Source organism: Molothrus ater, chromosome 15 (assembly GCF_012460135.2).
Source record: "Molothrus ater isolate BHLD 08-10-18 breed brown headed cowbird chromosome 15, BPBGC_Mater_1.1, whole genome shotgun sequence".
In the NCBI taxonomy this organism is placed as follows: Eukaryota; Metazoa; Chordata; class Aves; order Passeriformes; family Icteridae; genus Molothrus; species Molothrus ater.
Genome location: NC_050492.2, coordinates 8,657,258 through 8,675,349, shown reverse-complemented (window position 1 = coordinate 8,675,349; position 18,092 = coordinate 8,657,258). Strand labels below are relative to the sequence as shown.

General features: G+C 43.3%; 1 protein-coding gene across 1 annotated transcript; it reads left to right on the top strand.

The window, feature by feature from the left end:
• Positions 1-3,306: 3,306 nt before the first annotated feature.
• VDAC1 (voltage dependent anion channel 1) lies at positions 3,307-18,092 on the top strand. The gene is made up of 9 exons (XM_036391656.2): positions 3,307-3,428; positions 9,770-9,839; positions 10,398-10,447; positions 10,649-10,801; positions 10,892-10,944; positions 13,112-13,339; positions 16,294-16,444; positions 16,910-16,967; positions 17,798-18,092. Exons 2-9 carry the CDS (start codon positions 9,773-9,775, stop codon positions 17,887-17,889), a joined length of 852 nt encoding a protein of 283 aa, XP_036247549.1. The 5' UTR covers positions 3,307-3,428; positions 9,770-9,772; the 3' UTR covers positions 17,890-18,092.

The window sequence follows — 18,092 nt, the reverse complement described above, 5'->3', positions numbered from 1 at the left end:
AAGCATACTTTGACATGCAAAAGGGCTGATCCTTCCATGCTTCCCATCACTAACTCCTGAATAAAACACTTTTTTTGTGGTTTGCTTTGTAAAGCTGTGCCTTGTCAGAGGAGCACAGGGCAGAGCTGCTGCAAGCCCAGCCCCAGGACTGTCACCAGAGCTGAGTGGAGCCCACGTTTTGGTACCTGCAGTGACTCTAGTGACTTTGATTTATTCCCAGCTAACTTGGTACGAATAGCATCAAAACCAGGGTCACATCTGTGTTCATTAGTCATGCAGAACAGAGCTTAAAAATAATCCTCTGACTGACATGCAGATTTAAATAATGAAAGATGGGGCAATTCCAGATTTCCCCAGCAAACTGGTGTTAAACAAACTGCTCTGAAGACCTAAAGCCTGTGATGGAAAAGGAACATTTAGACAGAGCCTGTACGTGAACTATTTGTAGAATTATTGTTAGTCAAATCTATTATGATGCATTCCCTTATGTTCTGTTTTCACCTGTTAAAATAAATTGAGCTGTAGCATTACTAAAAACTAAGAACTGTGAAAATAAAAGAGGAAACTGACATTTAGAGAATTTTGGAGATTTCTTATACTGTAGAAGGAATTTGTAAAATTTAAACTGAAGCCACAAGCACAGATTTTCTTCACTGAGAACATCTAGTGTAATCCTCCTGTTCTTCTGGCACCCCCCAGGATAATCTGCAGTTCATAACCTGTAGGAAAAATAGAGCCCAAGCGAGCAGGTGACACTGATGCTGAACTCCATATGAGGAGATTTGCTGCCATCTTTTGGTAGATGTGTGTTCCAGAAATTAATGAAAAATTCTCTCACAGATACTAAGCATTTTGTTCCTCTGCTCATTCTTAACCCACCTGCAGCATCAGCCCCTGGAGGGATTTAAAACTGTGTAAATGTGGCATCTGGGGACGTAATTTAGTGGTGGACTTGGCAGTGATGGGTTAACAGTTGGACTTTATGATCTTCAAGGTGTTTTCCAATCTAAACAATTCCAGGATTCTGTGATTCTGGGCACTCAGCCTCTCCTGTAGGGGCAGCCTGTGAAAATTAATCTCAGCTCCCAAAACCCCTGTGGGTGCCTGTGGGGCTGGAAGGGCTCAATATGAGGCACGGGCTGGGCTGGTTTCTTCATGGTCTGGCTGCTCAGAAAAGCTGTAGGCACCAGGCTGCAATCTCTCTGCGAGTAATAAATACTTCTTTATGCCCAGAGGTAATAAAAGAATATATTTGATAGTCTGGGGCAGCAGTAGGATGATGCATGGGGGGAGGGAGCAGGGCTGGGAGAGCGGTGTTCCACAAATCACGCTCATTATATCAGATTTACCTTTGCAGAGGGTAAAGAGCTGAGGCTGCACTTTGGCAGGGGCAGGTTGAGGAGCTGCTGCACAGGGTGAAAGTGCACCCTTGTGACTGGGCCAAAGGGGTGCTGGGGAATATCCTGTGCCCCTGCTCCCCTCTGGGGTCCTGCCTCTGCCACAGCAGCCTCCTCGCTTCCCTTGCTCCTCTGACTCCTGAAGGAGGAGGGTTATGCACCCCAGCAGAAAGCTGCCCACTGTTTTTTGCTGGGCTATGCTTTTTCATGGGACAGTGAGTGAAATCCAGGGCAGGCTTTGACAGGCCCCAGGATGCAGGAAAAGAGGGAAGGTACCAGCTGCTGCCAGAGGGAGAACACAGAGGGTGTTGAGAGCTGACACTTCACCCTGACTGCAGCTCTGCACTCTGGTTACAACACCCACGCTTGTAGTGGTGCCTGGATCAACAAAATGACTGTGGTCAGAAGAACTTTCCAAATTTGAAAGAGACCTCTTGTTTCTGTGGGTTCCTACCCTGGTGGCAGGCTGCACACTTTATTTTAATGTGGATTTGATATCAGCACAGTTCCTTCAGCCTTTGCTGCCTCAGCTGCCTTTCTAAGGTCACTATGTGGCTACACACAATCCTTTCCCCTCTACCACCCTGTCATGACAAGAAATTCCTCAGATCCCACTGAATTCCACAAGCCACTTCATTTATACACTTCAATTCAACATTAAGTTCCTTGCAGGGTTTATTTAGTTTGAACCCTGACCAAAGTTCCCTAGTGCTGTGTGTGTGCTCAGCTGCATGACTCCAACCTTGCTCCTGGGCTGTGCCAGGGCAGGCACCACTCACATGATGGGGTACAGCCCTGCCACGGCTGTGGGAGCAGTGCCCTTCAGAGAAATGCTGTTGGGAAAACAAAGGTATGAGCCAGGTAAGAGCACAAGCAGGGAAACTGCCTCCTCTCACCATCCGTTGCCACTGTGCAAGGGAGGAAGAGCGGGAAAGAAATAATTAAAAAACCAAACCAAAATAAACCAACGTTCCTGTGAGTGGGATGTAAACTCTCAGCAATGATTTTTTTTTTTTGACACAGACATCCCCTGTGTGGTGGAGGCAGAAGGGTGACCAGCCAGACCACCAGCAGTTTCCTGGCTGGGATGATTCCCCTGTTTATCTTGTGGCTGATGCTCTGAGTGTCCCAAGGACCTCCAACAGTGCAGGACTGGGTTGATATCTCATCCTGAAAGTGGCCCAGCTCCACCTCTGTTCCCCTCTGATAGCAGAGCACTCCCTGCCTGAGTGTTTTGTCACCAGGAGAGTGTTGCTCTGGATCCAGTCCAGCTTCCATGTAAGCTGTGAGGGCTGATTCGTGTGTCTGAGGGGGAGTTAGGAAAGCCATCAGCTCCTTAATTCGTGAGAGCCTCTCCCCGCCTGCAGCCAGTCCCCACGGGGGGAGTATTGCTGCCTCGCTGACCCCTGGCTCCCTGACAGCTCTTTGGACACTCACAGATATCACACACAGCCTCACCTGCTCACAGATCCTCTTTCAAATCCTCCCTTCCTCCGTTCCCATCAGTCTTGCCTCATCCGGGATGTGGGGAATTGAAATTTTAAAAAGACAGGGAGTTAGAATTAAACTCTAAATTGAATTCTAGGCAATTCTAATTGAGCTAATTCAGACTAAATGGGGACTTTCATCGAATCGGTATAGTTTGGCTTGGAAGGGCCCTTTAAAAGTCACCTCGTCTCGTTTCCCGCAGAGCCGGGCATTCTGGTACCCAGGCGGCTGCAGGTGCCCCGGCTCGTACCGGGGCCGGCACCGGTGCATCCCGCGGATGCCGCAGCCGGGGGTCGCTGCGGCGCCTCGAGCGGGCGTGGCCGGGGCGCGGGGGGTGCCCGGCTCAGCCCCGCCGTGCCCGGGGAGCGGCTCCGCAGCGCCGCCCGGGCCGCCCCGCCCGCCGCGGCCGCCCCGCCCCGCCGGTCCCGCCCGCCGTCACGCACCGCCGCCGTCGCAGAGCCCGGGGAGGCACCGGGCAGGGGCAGCCGCCGCCGGAGGAGGCCGAGGCGGAGCGGAGCGCAGCTGCCGCCGCGGCGGGGGCAGGTAGGGCCGTCCCGGGCGGGTGCCGGGCCGCGGGGCGATGCGAGGCGGGCGGCGGGACCGGGCGCGGGGCATGCGTGGGAGCGGGGGCAGCCCGCAGCGCCCCGGGCGGGTTTGCCCACCCGCGGCCCGGCGGAACGGGGATAAAACCGTGTCCTTACGTAATGCCGGGCATTGCGACACGGGGGCCCGCTGGGGAGGCGCGGGCAGCCGGGACATCGCGGCCGGCGGGACAGCGGGCGCGGCGGGGTCCCGGCGCCGCATCCCGGGATGCCGCCGGCCGCAGAGGAGGCCGAAGCTGGCGCTGGCCCCGTGACGGAAGGAGAAAGGTCACTGGGCCACGGCGGCTCCTGCCGAGCGCTTCAGCATGCGGGATCGTTCTGCTCCTTCCCGGGAAGCAAAGGTCGAAGGTGGCCCTACCTGCCCGCGTTTAGCACCGTCTTGGCTCTGACATCCCTTTCACCTCGCTCCTCTGCGCCCCCGGCATCCTTCTTGCGGGTTGGCAGATTCATTCTGATATGTACCAAAGCCCCAAGCCTCAAGCCAAGCAGGCAAACTGATTTCTTCTTCCATGTCATTCTTATTCTGAGAATATAGGTTTGTACTTGTGGGGAATAATGTCAGTTTAAAAATCCCCATGTCTCTGCTTTCTGCTCCTCTACCAAGCACTGTAGGGCCACAGCAGCAGCTGCCTCGATTCTGCCTTGTCACAGCCCTTGCTGGGAACAACTCTTGCTGGAGGGGGGAAAAGTCTTTGACTCATTCAGTCTCTAGGTATTTGCAAAATTAAAAAAAAAAGGTAACAGATTTTTCAGAAAATGGAGTGGAGCTGACTCATCATCAGTGACCAATGCAGGGTTGTGTCTCTGGGGAATATTTATAGTGATTCCAGCAAAAACAGATCCCAGCTTGTTTCTCAGATGACTTAGTGAGAATAGAGGTGTGTTGCAGATTGTTTTGTTGGGTACAGTGGATGGTTGAATAATCACCTTTCTCATGGCATTTCACTTATGAATTTTTGTCAGAAATTGGCTTTTGCACTGGAATGTCATTGTAATGACATTCCAGAATAATACCTCCCTCCATCAAAGGTTTGCACTGATCCACCTTTTCTTCCTGCCCACATTTTGGGGTGTGTGTATGGGGGTGTGAAGGTGTGGGGGACATCACTGTTGGCTGCTGCAGCAGCAGGAGGATGTCCCCAGCCCTGGCACTGTTAGGCTGGAGGCAGAATGCACAGCTCAGGCCTTCCTGGGCTTGGCATCTGCTGCAGGTAGGGAAAAACACATCCACCGGTGCAGCAGATGCTCCTTTCCTGCGTGAGCTGTCACATCGTGCTGGAAGACAAAATTCCATTTTAATTACTCATCCCCATTGATGTGGTGCTGGGTGTTCCTGAGTGGGGCTGGCAGCGAGGGACATGTTCCTTCCTGAGCGCGCTGCCGGGCGTGCGCTGGCCTGGGCCCTGCCATGCTGGTGGCACGGGGTGGGACAGCAGCACTGCTCTTCTCCTCCTCTGCAGGTACTTAGCAGAAACAGGTTAATTTACCATGTGGGGATGCGGTTCCATGTTCTTCCCTTGCAGTTTAGTAACTACAGTAGCTACAGCAAGCTGCGACTTCCCCCCAAGTTAATTTAATCTATTCTTATATGTGATAGTTTAATAAGGGGCTGCCATACAACACTGCAGTTCCTAATGTGTACCTATACAATTAAGAGCAGGCTGTCTCTTTCTTTAATTCCATAATTAGTATAGCCTAAATAATAATATTTACATTTGCTTTTAAGGGGTTTATTTCCTTTATGCTCCTCTGTTTATTGGGCTACAGAGTTACTGCATAAACACTTCTGCTCCATCATGCGTGCAGTTCCAGAGCAAAGCTCCAGCAGGAGGGCTGGGATCCTGCGAGTGACACAGGGACGCTGCATGGCTTTATAATGTCTGCAACAAAAGAAATTGTGGACTCCCCATCTTAAATTTTGAGTCATAATGGTGCATGGATTATATGATGTTGGCACAGTAGCAAGTTGGGACAAAAAGTGTTGTTAAGTATTGTGTCTAATAATGCCGAGTATTTGCAAACCACGTGCTTTTACTGGCTTCTCAAAAGCCTCGTGAATGTGCCTAACTTGATGTTTGACCTCTGTGTGACTGTGCATGTATTTAGGGGTAAGTGTGCTCTTAAATCTCTGCACAATGAGGCTGCTGAACCTGATCTGAAGCAGACTGTGGGCATGGCTTGGAGGAATTTGGGATCTGGACCATAAAACCAGAGCTCCCCTGGGATGTTGTAGAGGGACGCTGGTGCCAAGTGGAGCTGGTGCCTCCAGGCAGCCATGGGATGTGGAGGGAGCTGGCCCTGCTCTGTCTGAGAGCAAAGCCCCATCCTCTGTGGTGTATTGACACAACAGACATTGGCTGGGAAATGACACTGCCCAGGCTGGGGGTCCAGAAAGGCACCTAAAAGCTGCTTCATTCCAAGGAATAATTTTTCCTTTAATGAAGGAGATAAATGAAAAATAAATCAGTATTCTTTTTAACTTTGAGGCAAAAGAGCCTCCTGTGGGTTTTTCCCCATGCAGACAGACTGTACCTGGTCACATAACCCAATGCTGTCTGTCCCTCCCAGCTGCTCCTAGCAGCTGTAATGTGTCCACCCAGCAAAGTAGCACCTTTTGTTACTTGCAAAAGTAGCAAGTACTGTGCTACTTTCATGCTTTTGGAGACAGGGAGCTGCAATGTTCAGAACTATGGGTACCATCAAGAAATGGTACATGAGTTCAGATTCATTGGGAATAAAATGTGGCTACATAAGGATAAATCCAACCTTTTTACTTTCTTAGCCTTCAATCGGATAGACTTCCATTGTCTTAATGGGAATTTTATTCTTATAATGGACTTGATTCTTATCTTACATTTTTAGATCATTCCTTTCCCCATGTAAATATCATAAACCTGATAAATATGTGCAGGGAAACTTTAACCTAGGCATATATGACAGTTATCAAGCAGAGATGAGTTTTTCTTTGGTTGCAGACAATCCTTGTATTTGCCAGGGCACCCTGTGGGTTTGTTACTTTTTGGACTGAATTTGATTTAATTGCTCAGAACTGTATCATAGAGTGAAAACTTTGCCATCTGTAACACTGGAAGATACTCAAATTTGGCCTGCTGTAATGAAATCTTTACTGGGGCTGCCTCTTGGGTCCTGCAGCTCCAAAGGGAGCTCCTGTTTTCTCCCTCTGGCAGTTCTAAATCAAGCACTCCTGGAGGTATGCTCACAGCAGCACTTGGAGCTTACTCCTCGGTTCAGGTTTTCTTCAGTCATCACATGTGCTATGGTGTTTCTTCCTCAAGAAAACCAAAATATTTTTCCCCTTAGAACACGTTACAGATATTCTGCTTGGCCTGCTCTGTTGAGGTCCGCAGTCACGCTGAGCTATTTGCACAGTTGGACAAGGATAAAAGCAGTGAATTCATTTCAGTCCAGACCTAATGTGAGTTAATGTGCAGGGATCCCACTGGTGAAAAGCAAGGGCACTTGGCCACGGCCATTCCTTGATCCTTTAAGAGTTTGAATCCCTGCTAAGCATGCTTGTCTTACAACCTGTACTCGCACAGGATGTAATCAGGTTTGTTTTCCATCTGTTAAACAAGAGCCTTCTTATTAGCCAGTGCAAACAGAAATTTTTGTTTTGCTCTTGCTGACAATGGCAAGGTTAGCCACCAAGTACACAGCTCCTAGCGTTTTCCACACTCAGCAATTTTAAACACCTTGCTCTGTGTGTGTTATATGATTTGCCTTACAACCAGCAGGGATTTGGCTTTCAGTATTGTCCCCTAATTATAGTAATTGTCTAAGTGGAGCTCTCATGTCTCCCACTGTTCTGGGCCCAGACTGCAGCAGTGGAGCAGCCTGGCACAGCTCATGCACCTGATGAGCCTGGCCACAGCCAGAGGGGATACACAGGCATCAGGGAACAAAACTTGGCTTCATGGGTGTGGAGAAGGGAAAAACATGACTGAGAAAATCCAGCCCAAAAGCATACAGCATTCATTTATGAAAAAAATATTTTGATTTTATGAAGTGACTCAAAGGGACTGTTGATAAAATAGGTCTGATAGATTCTGAGATGCAACTGGCTGAGCAGTGCATTATCTTTCAAAGCAATGCTTATTTGATTTTTGAAGTGTAGAGATTTGTAATATTTTTAATTTTTGATGATGCTAAATGGCAATATCCATCAGAGGGTTCTCATGGGGCTGGGCTGCTCTGGCAAGGCAGAAGCATTTGCTGTACATAGACAGCTCTTAGTGACTCCTGCCAAACCTCTCCTGAGTGCTGCCTGACTTTGGGGGCTGATTTCCAAGCAGGGTATTGTATCTGCTTCTAGTGACTTCAATGAGGAGCAGAGGAATTACTTACACAAATATGGTAATACTTTCTTAAGGGTTTTTTCTGCTTATGTTTTTTGGGGTTTTTTTTCCCTTTTTCTTCCCCCTTTTTAAGGCTAATTTTGTGTAGAAAAATTAAATTCCTGCTTTTATGTTTTCACAAAACAAACCCAAGCAGAGAAATTTAGGTGCAATATAAGCAGCTAAAACTACTTTGGAATATGAATTTTAAAAAAACCCCAAAAACTCTTTAGCTGGTTGTGTATTTGAGGATGCATTTTAATACTGGATATAGCTGGGAAGAAATGACACGCACCCAAGTAGTCTGCAACTGAAGCTGCATCATAATATGTGCCCTTGTATCCTACTTTATGTTCGGAAAAGACTGTTTGCTTTTATTCAGCCACCAGATCTGTTTTGTTCCCTCTAGGACAGGGATTCTTCCTTTATGCAATAGCAATATCCTGCTTTAACAGGCACCAGCTTGTTGTCTGGAGTGCTTGAGGCGCTGAGTGACTGCAGAAAGTCCCTATCTGATCTCCATGGGGTGGTGAGCTTGCCTGAGAGCTGCATCCCAGGCTGCAGCCAGAGAGATATTAAGGCACCCTCGTGTTTGGACCTAGTGGGTTTGTGTGGGATTTAAAGGAGTTGTTTTCTGCTAACATTGAATACTCTGGAGTAACAATGTGAGGCAGTTTTTTAAGCATTTGCATGCATATGTAGGAAACTGCTTATTACTTTTGAATAGGCAAAAAGTTAGTGAATATGGAATTTTAGTGCATCATCTGGTATCAAGAGGATTAGCTTTATAAGTATGATCCTTTGCTGTGTAGAATTTGGAAATCTTGTCTACAAAGACAGAAGATGTGCACCATTTCAGATAGCTTGACTTTGTCTCTCGTAAAGAAATTACTTTATTTGAATAAGGGAGTAGAAATTATTGTACATGGATAAAAAAGGAGATTTGCTTGGTTTGTTCCTCTCAGAATCCTATTTTCTCCTCTGTATACGGTGAGACAATTTTCCCAGTGGCAGAGAAAATGGGATGCATTTATTTCTTTTGCAGGAGGCCCCTGAACTAAGAATGTCAGGGCCTGCTGAAGATGGGAAAGTGAGGACCTCCATGGCAGTGTGGGCATCCCTAAGAAACAAAACACGGTGGAGGAAGCTCCCCCTGCCGTGTCCCCAGCCCTGGGCTGTGCCTTTGCAGGGAGCTCCAGTCTGCATTTTGCTGCTGAAGCAGGGTTGTGGCTGCCCTCCCGATGGCCTGGCCTCACAGGGTAGCCTCCCTGCAGGCTGAATTTTTCTCAGCAAGGTCATTTTTTTCTCAGGTGCACAGAAAAACACCAAAAGGTCAAAGTCTAGGGAGAGACATTAACCCATTAATAGTGATAGTAAAGTCAAAGAAAACTGAAGCATAAGAATGTCTATTTATTGATTTTGCTGACATAAATGTTATCCATTTGCTGTTCTGAATTAGGGGAAGAGAAATGTTCCTGATGGTAGGTGCTTGTTCTGGTTACATTTCCTTAGTGAATGAGTTGGGATCCTAATGATTTACATCAGAATGCAGAGATCCATTGCGAGAAACAGGAGAAACATTTCCGAGAAATGGTTTGAAAAAACCAGAAGTTCATTCATGAGTTACTCTGATAAGAAAACAGTTAACTCTTTGGAAAGGCATAGACAGTTCCTTTTAATTAGCTCTGCAGCCTGTTTCACATCCTTTGTGGCAAGTACATGGTTATTGCTGCTGCTGGCTCCCGAGCAAAATGAAATCACACTGTTTGCAATAGCTGCTTTCTTCAGGCTGTATTTAAGTGGTGGGTGTGGGATACAAAATGAAAGAGGCTGAAATGAGCTTAAGTTTCTTGTTGCTTAAATGAATTAAGTAAATTTATGAACACTGTAGTTTCATTTTTTTTATTTCTTAAATTTTCCTTTCCAGAAAATGGCTGTTCCACCTGCATATGCTGACCTGGGCAAATCTGCCAGAGATATTTTCACCAAGGGATATGGTAAATAAAGCCAAAATAAGTTTGGGCATTTGCTGTCTACCTGACTCCTGAAACTGTTGAGATTTTATTACTTTCCCCCGAGAAATACTCCAATTATTTGCATTAGAATCCACAGAATCACAGCTTCACATTGCCCTTGCTGTTTGGAAAGGGAGGGTAACTTAATTCTCTTTTGATAAAATTCTTCCTGTTCCCCATAGAACTGTTGTTGGTCTTGTGAGAAAATTGTGTGCTGTATTTCGGCTGTGCCCTTGTATTGATGAACAGGATCACTGATGGCAGTAGTTTGCTTATGAACAGAATGCTACTCACTGGGAATAAAAGTATTATTACCTAATTTGGTCCCAATTATATTGCTGAGGTCAATAGGATTCATCAGTCAAGTGCCATCTGAAGTGGGTACGAGCTGCTTCTTAGAAACACATGGTTTGATAACTGTGCCCTTGGTTTAACTATTTAATAGTTCACAGGTGATTTAGAAGAGAGTTTTAAGAAATAAATCAGAAATGCTTTTCAAATCAACATATATATGATTCATATTTTTTACTCACTCTCTAGGTTTTGGGTTAATAAAGCTTGATTTGAAAACAAGATCTGAAAATGGACTGGTGAGTTTTAAATGCAAAACATTGCAGTGGTTTTGTGATTACTGTATATTTCTTTTAAAAATAAATATATTCGTATTTATATGAACTAATATTTAACAAATTATAATGACTGATATGTTCTACAAGTATTAGCATTTGCTTGACTGTATATATGTATATATTGACAAATACATATATGTATAAATTATTTTTTTCTTTTAGGAATTTACAAGCTCAGGTTCAGCAAACTCAGAAACAAACAAAGTCAGTGGTAGTTTGGAAACAAAATATAGATGGGTGGAATATGGATTGATGTTCACAGAAAAGTGGAACACTGACAACACACTAGGCACTGAGATTACTCTTGAAGATCAGGTAATTTTTGGCTCCAGTAAAGCAATTTACAAATTCACATACGCCAATGTCTAATTAGAAATCCAATCACTGAATTTCTTATCTGTCCAGCTTGCACGGGGCCTGAAGCTGACCTTTGACTCCACCTTCTCTCCTAACACTGGGTAAGAAATGAGTAAGCTAAAGTGACAAAAAAGGCATTTTTAACTTTTTTCCTGAGATATCAAGAGAGGTAATAATCAGCCAGTGTATGATGAAATCATGTCCACGTCATTTACACCTTAGTGTTAATAATCCCTTTACAATCCTTAACTATAGCAAGCAAACTTAAACACAATAACTTGAAAATTATAGTTAGAATTAGAGAGTGAAGAAAAAGTGGTGGTTTTGCTCCATTGTGTATTTTTGGCCATGTCAGAGGATGAGCTGCTGCCTTAATAAAAGCACCAAACAAGTCAGCTGTAATGCAAAGCTTAACGAGCTCCAGGGGCCAGTTGGCCACAGCTCTGATAGGTTGACACAGAACTGGGCTCTTGTCCCGAGCTGAATTTATCATCTGAATTCTTGCAGGCCACAGTGTGCCTGGGTGGTGGATGGGTATTCCTGACATGGTGATTGGATGCCTTGTTTTATGTGGGCCAGAGGGATTAAGCAGCAGCTGTAGTTCTAGATGTTAGTTTATTTTTTTCCCCTGATTATCTGTGCAAGCAGTGCTGCCAGTGAGTCAAAATACTCTGCACATCAGCTTCCCAGAGCAGCAGACTGCACTGCAGGCTCTCAGGGTAATAGTCCCAGGGGAGCTTTCACCCTGTCTTTTAGATTTAGTGTTCTGCATTGTCAGCTGCTTTCAGTCCACTCCTAATTCTAGATTAACAAGATATTTTTGTTAATCAGAAAAATATCAAGTAGATTTTTATAATTATTTCTTAACTAGTAGGATTCTTAGAGAAATTAAAAGGAAAAACCTTGTTCAAGGATGATGTTACAGGTCTAGAACTATTTCTTGGGCACCTCACAGAGACTGTAGTTATGATTGTCTCGAGAGGACTGTTAAATGGAGTGAAATTCAATCCTGGTGTGACCTGGCTTAGTTTGACAGTGATGCACCATGTCTGAATATGAGACTTCTTCTCCTCTCCTTATTACTTACTGACTATGACAAATCTTTCAGCAGGTAAAGTCATTTTTTGGAGCACTCTGTGTTCTTACCTCTGTCCCTATGACATTGGTGGAAGAGGTACTGCTGACTTTTACAGAAGTTGCAGATGAGTGCTTTTGGCACTCCTGTACTTTATTTCTGATTCTGCAAAACACAAGAAATTTCTGTGTCTGAGCTAATAATAATAAGAGATCAGTCTCTGTGTGAGATCAGTCTGAGCTCTGATACAGCACTGATCCTGTTCTTGGAGGTTGTTTTTGTTAGCTGACGTGAAAGGTTGATTTGAAATTTCAAATTAGTCTGACTTTTCCAGAAAGATTTCAATAAAGATTTGGTCAAAGACAAAAGACACGTGTAAAAAGAGAAAAAAGTATCTTAAATTAAGAGTAGCTGAATATATTAGACATAACTCTCTTGCCTTGTGAAAGTCTGCACCCTTGATGTAAATCAACCTAAGAACACATGAGAAAATACTGTTCTGGCCAATAGTATAAAAATAAACAAATGACTCGGGAAAGTTTATTTCTGCCTCAAGCTGGCAGCTTTCTGGTGGCTGTATATGGCTGTAACTATTAAAGTCCACGAAGTACCATAAGGAGAAATGGGGATGTCAGAGCCACTGAAGCAGCCTGCTTGCTTCACAGCAGAGATTTTCACAAAGTAGTGATTTCCTAATGTCTGTCACAGTGAATAAAATTACCCAATTCACTAGGATTGTCTAAAAATTGTTTGCCTGGGACAGGCAAAAGATTTTTGCTTAGGACAGCCAAGCAAATCCACCACTGTGGACTTCTAGTGGCAAATCTGTAAACTTCTACAGTTTCCATTCCTTCCCTGTATGTACCAAACCTCCAAAACCATTGTATCAGTTGGAGATGAGGATATGGTTTTGTTAATTCCCATCTGTGTGTGGCTGATTTCAGAAGACAGTCCAGAAGTGCTTTGTGGGGCACCAACCACATTTTATAGCTCATTTGCAAAGAATTCACTGTAGCTGACTTAGGGTTTTGTAAAGGCGAACACTGAGAAGGTGACATATCATGTGGCTCTCTAGGGATGTACATGTTGTCTTCAGGAACTATTACACTGAGTTAAACTAAGTGATGATATGATGGAATTGCTACCTACAGGTGTACCTTTGCAAAGATATGATATCTGTCTTTTCTCTTTAGGAAAAAGAGTGCTAAAATTAAGTCGGGGTACAAAAGGGAGCACATCAACATTGGCTGTGACATGGATTTTGATATTGCGGGTCCTTCAATACGTGGAGCTCTCGTGCTTGGCTACGAGGGGTGGCTGGCAGGCTACCAAATGACTTTTGAGACAGCAAAGTCTAGAGTAACCCAGAGCAACTTCGCTGTTGGCTATAAGACTGATGAATTCCAGCTTCATACTAATGTGTAAGTATTGGCAGACAGGCACTAAAAAGGAATTTGGAAGGATTTTGCTGCTTACTAAACAATGAAAGGGTCAGAGGTTCAGCAATGGTGAACAAGGGAATGGTGAATTGGAAATTAATTCTTCATTAAAGATGTCAAGCTGTATTTTTTCAGCTGCATTACCTTTTCTTTGAGTTGTGTGGGTGAGGGAGTGCATAATGGAAAGAACTGGAACTCACTGAGCACCCAAGGGTCCAGTGTCTGTCTAACAGATAAGGACTGTTAGAATCCATTAGTGATACAATAAAAAAAGTAAGTTATAAAAATACTCTTTGTGAAAGATGAAATAAAAGCAATGCTTTCCTTTTACACCTGTCAACATCAAGCAAAATGGTGGTTTGATGTGTAGATGAAAGAGTTAATCAGAGGATGAACAAGAACAGGCAAAAGGGAGTGACTGGAAGAGACAGGGACTGGATTTGTTTTATTACTGGAAGGGATATGGTGTAAAAGTTTATTTGGTACTGCAACTTCTAATAATATATTTACACAAGTATTTGTCCTTTCTGAATGTATCAACAGTGGGAAGTCAGGATCAAATTCCATTAAAACTTAAATTTCTCTGTCTCCTGTTCCTCTTAAAAAGGCAATTTACGCCTTTGCTTTGGGGAGACAGTTTTTTAAGATGAGGCAATCCCTAATCCATTCTCCTGCCCCCCCCTTTCCGTGCCCTTGGGTAATTGGATATTTTGCATGTAGCAGAGCTATTCCAGGCTGTTTCCATCTGGGGGCTGAACAACTGTTCTGCCTTCCTAGAGTTACTCCTTCAAAGGCCTTCTGTTCCGTTTCATGCTGCTTTGCAGCGAGCTGGTTTAGGAAGCTCCCGCTGCCTTACAGAACAATCGAACCCCCACAGCCCAGACAGTATGTTTGAAGGATTGCCAAAGCACAAAACTGTGGGCAGAAAACTTCCATCAAAACAATATGTGGGGTCCCCTTCCACTCTGGAGTTAGAAGTCACTCCTTCAAGTGCAATGACTTTCAGCTTAGTTGTGTTGTAGCAGTCCAAAACATTGTATTATTGGCCTTTGCTATAAAATGCTGTGGTTATTATTACTGTTAATTAAAGCAACAGCAGAAACTCATAGCAGCAGTGGGGGCTCCGATCTGTTTCTTGTATTCCTGAGGGTCTGCTTCTCAGGTTGCTGTTATTGTACAAAACTAGAGATGCATGATACAAATCGGAATCTTATTTATTTTTAATAGTAGATTAGTTAGGTGGTTGATGTATTTCAGCTTTGAAAACGTGTCAGAGCTTTTGAATAATCCCAGAAAGAGTTGTGTATGGAACTTCCCTCACTAGGCTGCTTGGTTTTTACATCTACACAGGTCAGTGTTTCATTGGGATGCTGTGGCAGAGCAGATAATGTAACTAGGTGGGGCATGAAGCATGTTTTTTTTGTTCCACAAACCAGCTGGGGACTGTAGAAAGTTACTTGCCTTCAGGGTGCCTTAATATATTAAATTTCATAGGGGGCTAGTGTTATTTTTTTTTACTATAACTACATTAAAAGTGCTATTATTCGCATAAAAAAGTGCTATTATTACTATTAGAGTTAAAAAAGAAGTTGGCATTATTATTATTATGATTCTTTAATAATAAAAACAAGGGAGGTAGGGCTGGATAATTTCTAGTTTTAAATATGACTTTCCTGATTTTTTAAGCATAGCTCAGACCGCCCCCCCCACTAATGTTGCAGGTCAAGACAGAGCTGTGTGGGAACCTTGCACAAAATCTGCCTGTATAACCAGCTCTCCTCAGTCCTTTTTAATCCCTCCTTTTCTTGAGAGCCAAGCACATGCAGTTAATGTGAGCTTCAGTCTTATCTGAAGTAAGTATTGTAGTGTTTTTCTGGAAGAATTGCTCTAACAATTTAAGAGGCTGTTGCTATTGCTTGAACTTCTCAATAGGCATATCACTGCTGTTTGTGCAACTGTTATGAACTAAAGAATATCAGACCAAAGGGGTAAAAGGGAAAGGATTCTAAATGTACCCCTTTTGTAATCACTAAAGGTCTGGTGTACTCTAGTAATTGGAGCCAGATTATTTCACAGTTTAGAAGAATCCCAGATCTTCCTGGGGTTTAAAGCCTGTTTTCTACAATATGTTGGTATCTTCTCTTTAAGAAGATAGCAAAAGTGGAAATTCAGATGCTCACTGGTTTATGAGGAGTGCAAAGCCTTTAGAAGTCTTTGGGTCTTGTTTTATGATCTGCATGCTCTAACATTTTGCCTTTTATTTACCACACTTTATTCCTCTTTGACAATGGGGCAGTAGTAATTGGAATTTGTGCTACTCACCATTCAGCTGTGGGCCAGTGCTCTCTGCAAAGCAAAATTAGTTCCATTTCTGTTTCTAGTCCATAGACTTTAGCACAGATGTACCATAAGGACTGTTGCAAATGGAACTCATTTGCAAAAGCCTATAGACTTGCACATTAAATTGGCATTTTCACTTGTGATACAGTTCCTCTGTGTCTGGTAAAAGCATGCTGACATGGCAGTTTTGGGATGACTCAGGCTCTGTGACGGGGGTACAGCCCTCTCAGGGCACAAGGAAACATTTACCAGGAAAAATAATTATTTCAGAATCACACAGGGAAAAATAAATCCTCTACTACAAAGATTTCCATCTACAGGAAAGGGAAAATTAGAAGCTGTCATTGTTGGTCTAATTTTTGATAGTTTGTCATGGTTTTTTTTCAGTTTCAGAAGTGGATATATAATAATCTGCAATGAATTGAAGCGTCTAAAAATAGCTGCATAACCAATCTGGCCTAATGTCTCTATCTTAGTTGTTATAGGGATATTTAATGAGGTGTAAATGGATGTTGTGCAAATGCAGCTCTTACTGGAAAAATAAAAGATGATTGTTTTGGGTGCTGTTTAAAACGACACTGATGCGTTCCTTCCAGGAATGACGGAACAGAGTTTGGCGGCTCCATTTACCAGAAGGTGAATGATCAACTGGAAACTGCTGTGAATCTGGCCTGGACAGCTGGAAATAGCAACACTCGCTTTGGAATAGCAGCCAAGTATCAGATTGACCCAGATGCCTCTTTTTCTGTGAGTCCTGTGCATGTACATTTGTATGCATTTGAAAATAAGTGCTTGTAATGGAAAAGGAAAGCAGCCTTTCCATCAGCAGTCTTGATGCAGCTCTGTGCTGTGTAGTTGGATCTGTTCTGGTTTTGGCAGCCTGAGAACACAGCTATTGGATTTTCCTTAAAGGAGACACAGAATGTTTTACTGTATCACTAGGCACTATTTTGAGGCTGGTTTTGTGTCAGTCTGGAAAAAATTAAAAATAATGTTAATAAACCCATTCTTTTCTACAGTGACTGTAGATTCTTTCAGATTTGGGATTTAAGTTGTAGACAAATTAACTCTAGATTTATCTGGGATTTAAAACTTGAAATCCCTATATGCTTAAAAGCTGATGCATAATTCTCAGGTGTGGAGAACTTTGAAGAAAGATTCTAAATTATTTACTATTTATTACTAAATAATGCTTTTTTGTTTCCCTTTAAGGCTAAAGTGAACAACTCCAGTCTGATTGGGTTAGGATACACTCAGACTTTAAAGCCAGGTAAGTCTATGCAGAAAAAAGTCTGAATCAATAAAGTGATACTTTAATCTTGAAATATCAGAAGTTTTTTGGTGATAAAGTAAGATGGGTTTTATAAGATTGCTTTTCATGCTTGGCAAGCCAGTGATGAACTTTTCTAGGGACTGTTCTGTTAATTTTGGATATCTATTGAAAGCAGAATTATTAGAGACCATTGTCCAATCACCAGTCAAATAGTCTTTCATGTTGATATAAAATATGTGTATAATTTTTTGTGTCACAGATCAGTAACTAGATTTTTAATATTTCAGAGGCTTCCTATTAGAGTTTATTCTTCTTAAAAATGTCACTTTCTCAAGGTCCCCTGGCCCAGGAAGAGGGCGATCTTTCTGCTGCAAAATTGGTTTTAATGTAGTGTAATAAATCTGCTGCCAGAATACTGAGCAGATTGACATGAGATATTACAGCAGATGGGGCTTGGGCTTTTTCATACCCAGATTTTAAAGTGGTTTAGAAAGGTGAGTATGTATCAAGGTCCCAGGTTTTTGTAATTCTGGACTCTAAAATTAGATTAATCAGTAGACCAGCAGCAGTGAATTGGCTCAGAGCTTTAATTACTCGAAGTGATAAAAAGCAGAATCTATCATCATAGTTTATTATAAATTTCATAATTCAGAAAGATTTCTTATCTGTAAATTGTTTTAAAATGCCCAGTCCTTCCAAGGCCAGCTGCCAAATCCCATTAACTTGGCTACCCAATAAATTAAAGCAGTAACAGACGTGGCACTTTCTGAACATAAAGCTCATTCCAAGTTTTAAGTTGACTTTTCTCTCCCTTTTCTCTTTTGCAGGTATCAAACTGACGTTGTCAGCTTTGTTGGATGGCAAGAATATCAATGCAGGGGGTCACAAACTTGGTCTAGGATTGGAATTTCAAGCATAAGGAGTGATTTCATAATTGCTAATCTGAAAATACAGCATAGCTACCTTCAGAAAATAGTGTACCTTTCAATGTTTTGTCTGGGGTGCAAGTGTTGCTATGTATCTGTCCTGCTAGTCCTGGTTTAAAGACAGCTAAGCTTTAAAAATGATATTAAAGAAGTGGAGACAAAATCATGAATAAAAAATCCTAGCTTTTTTTCTTTA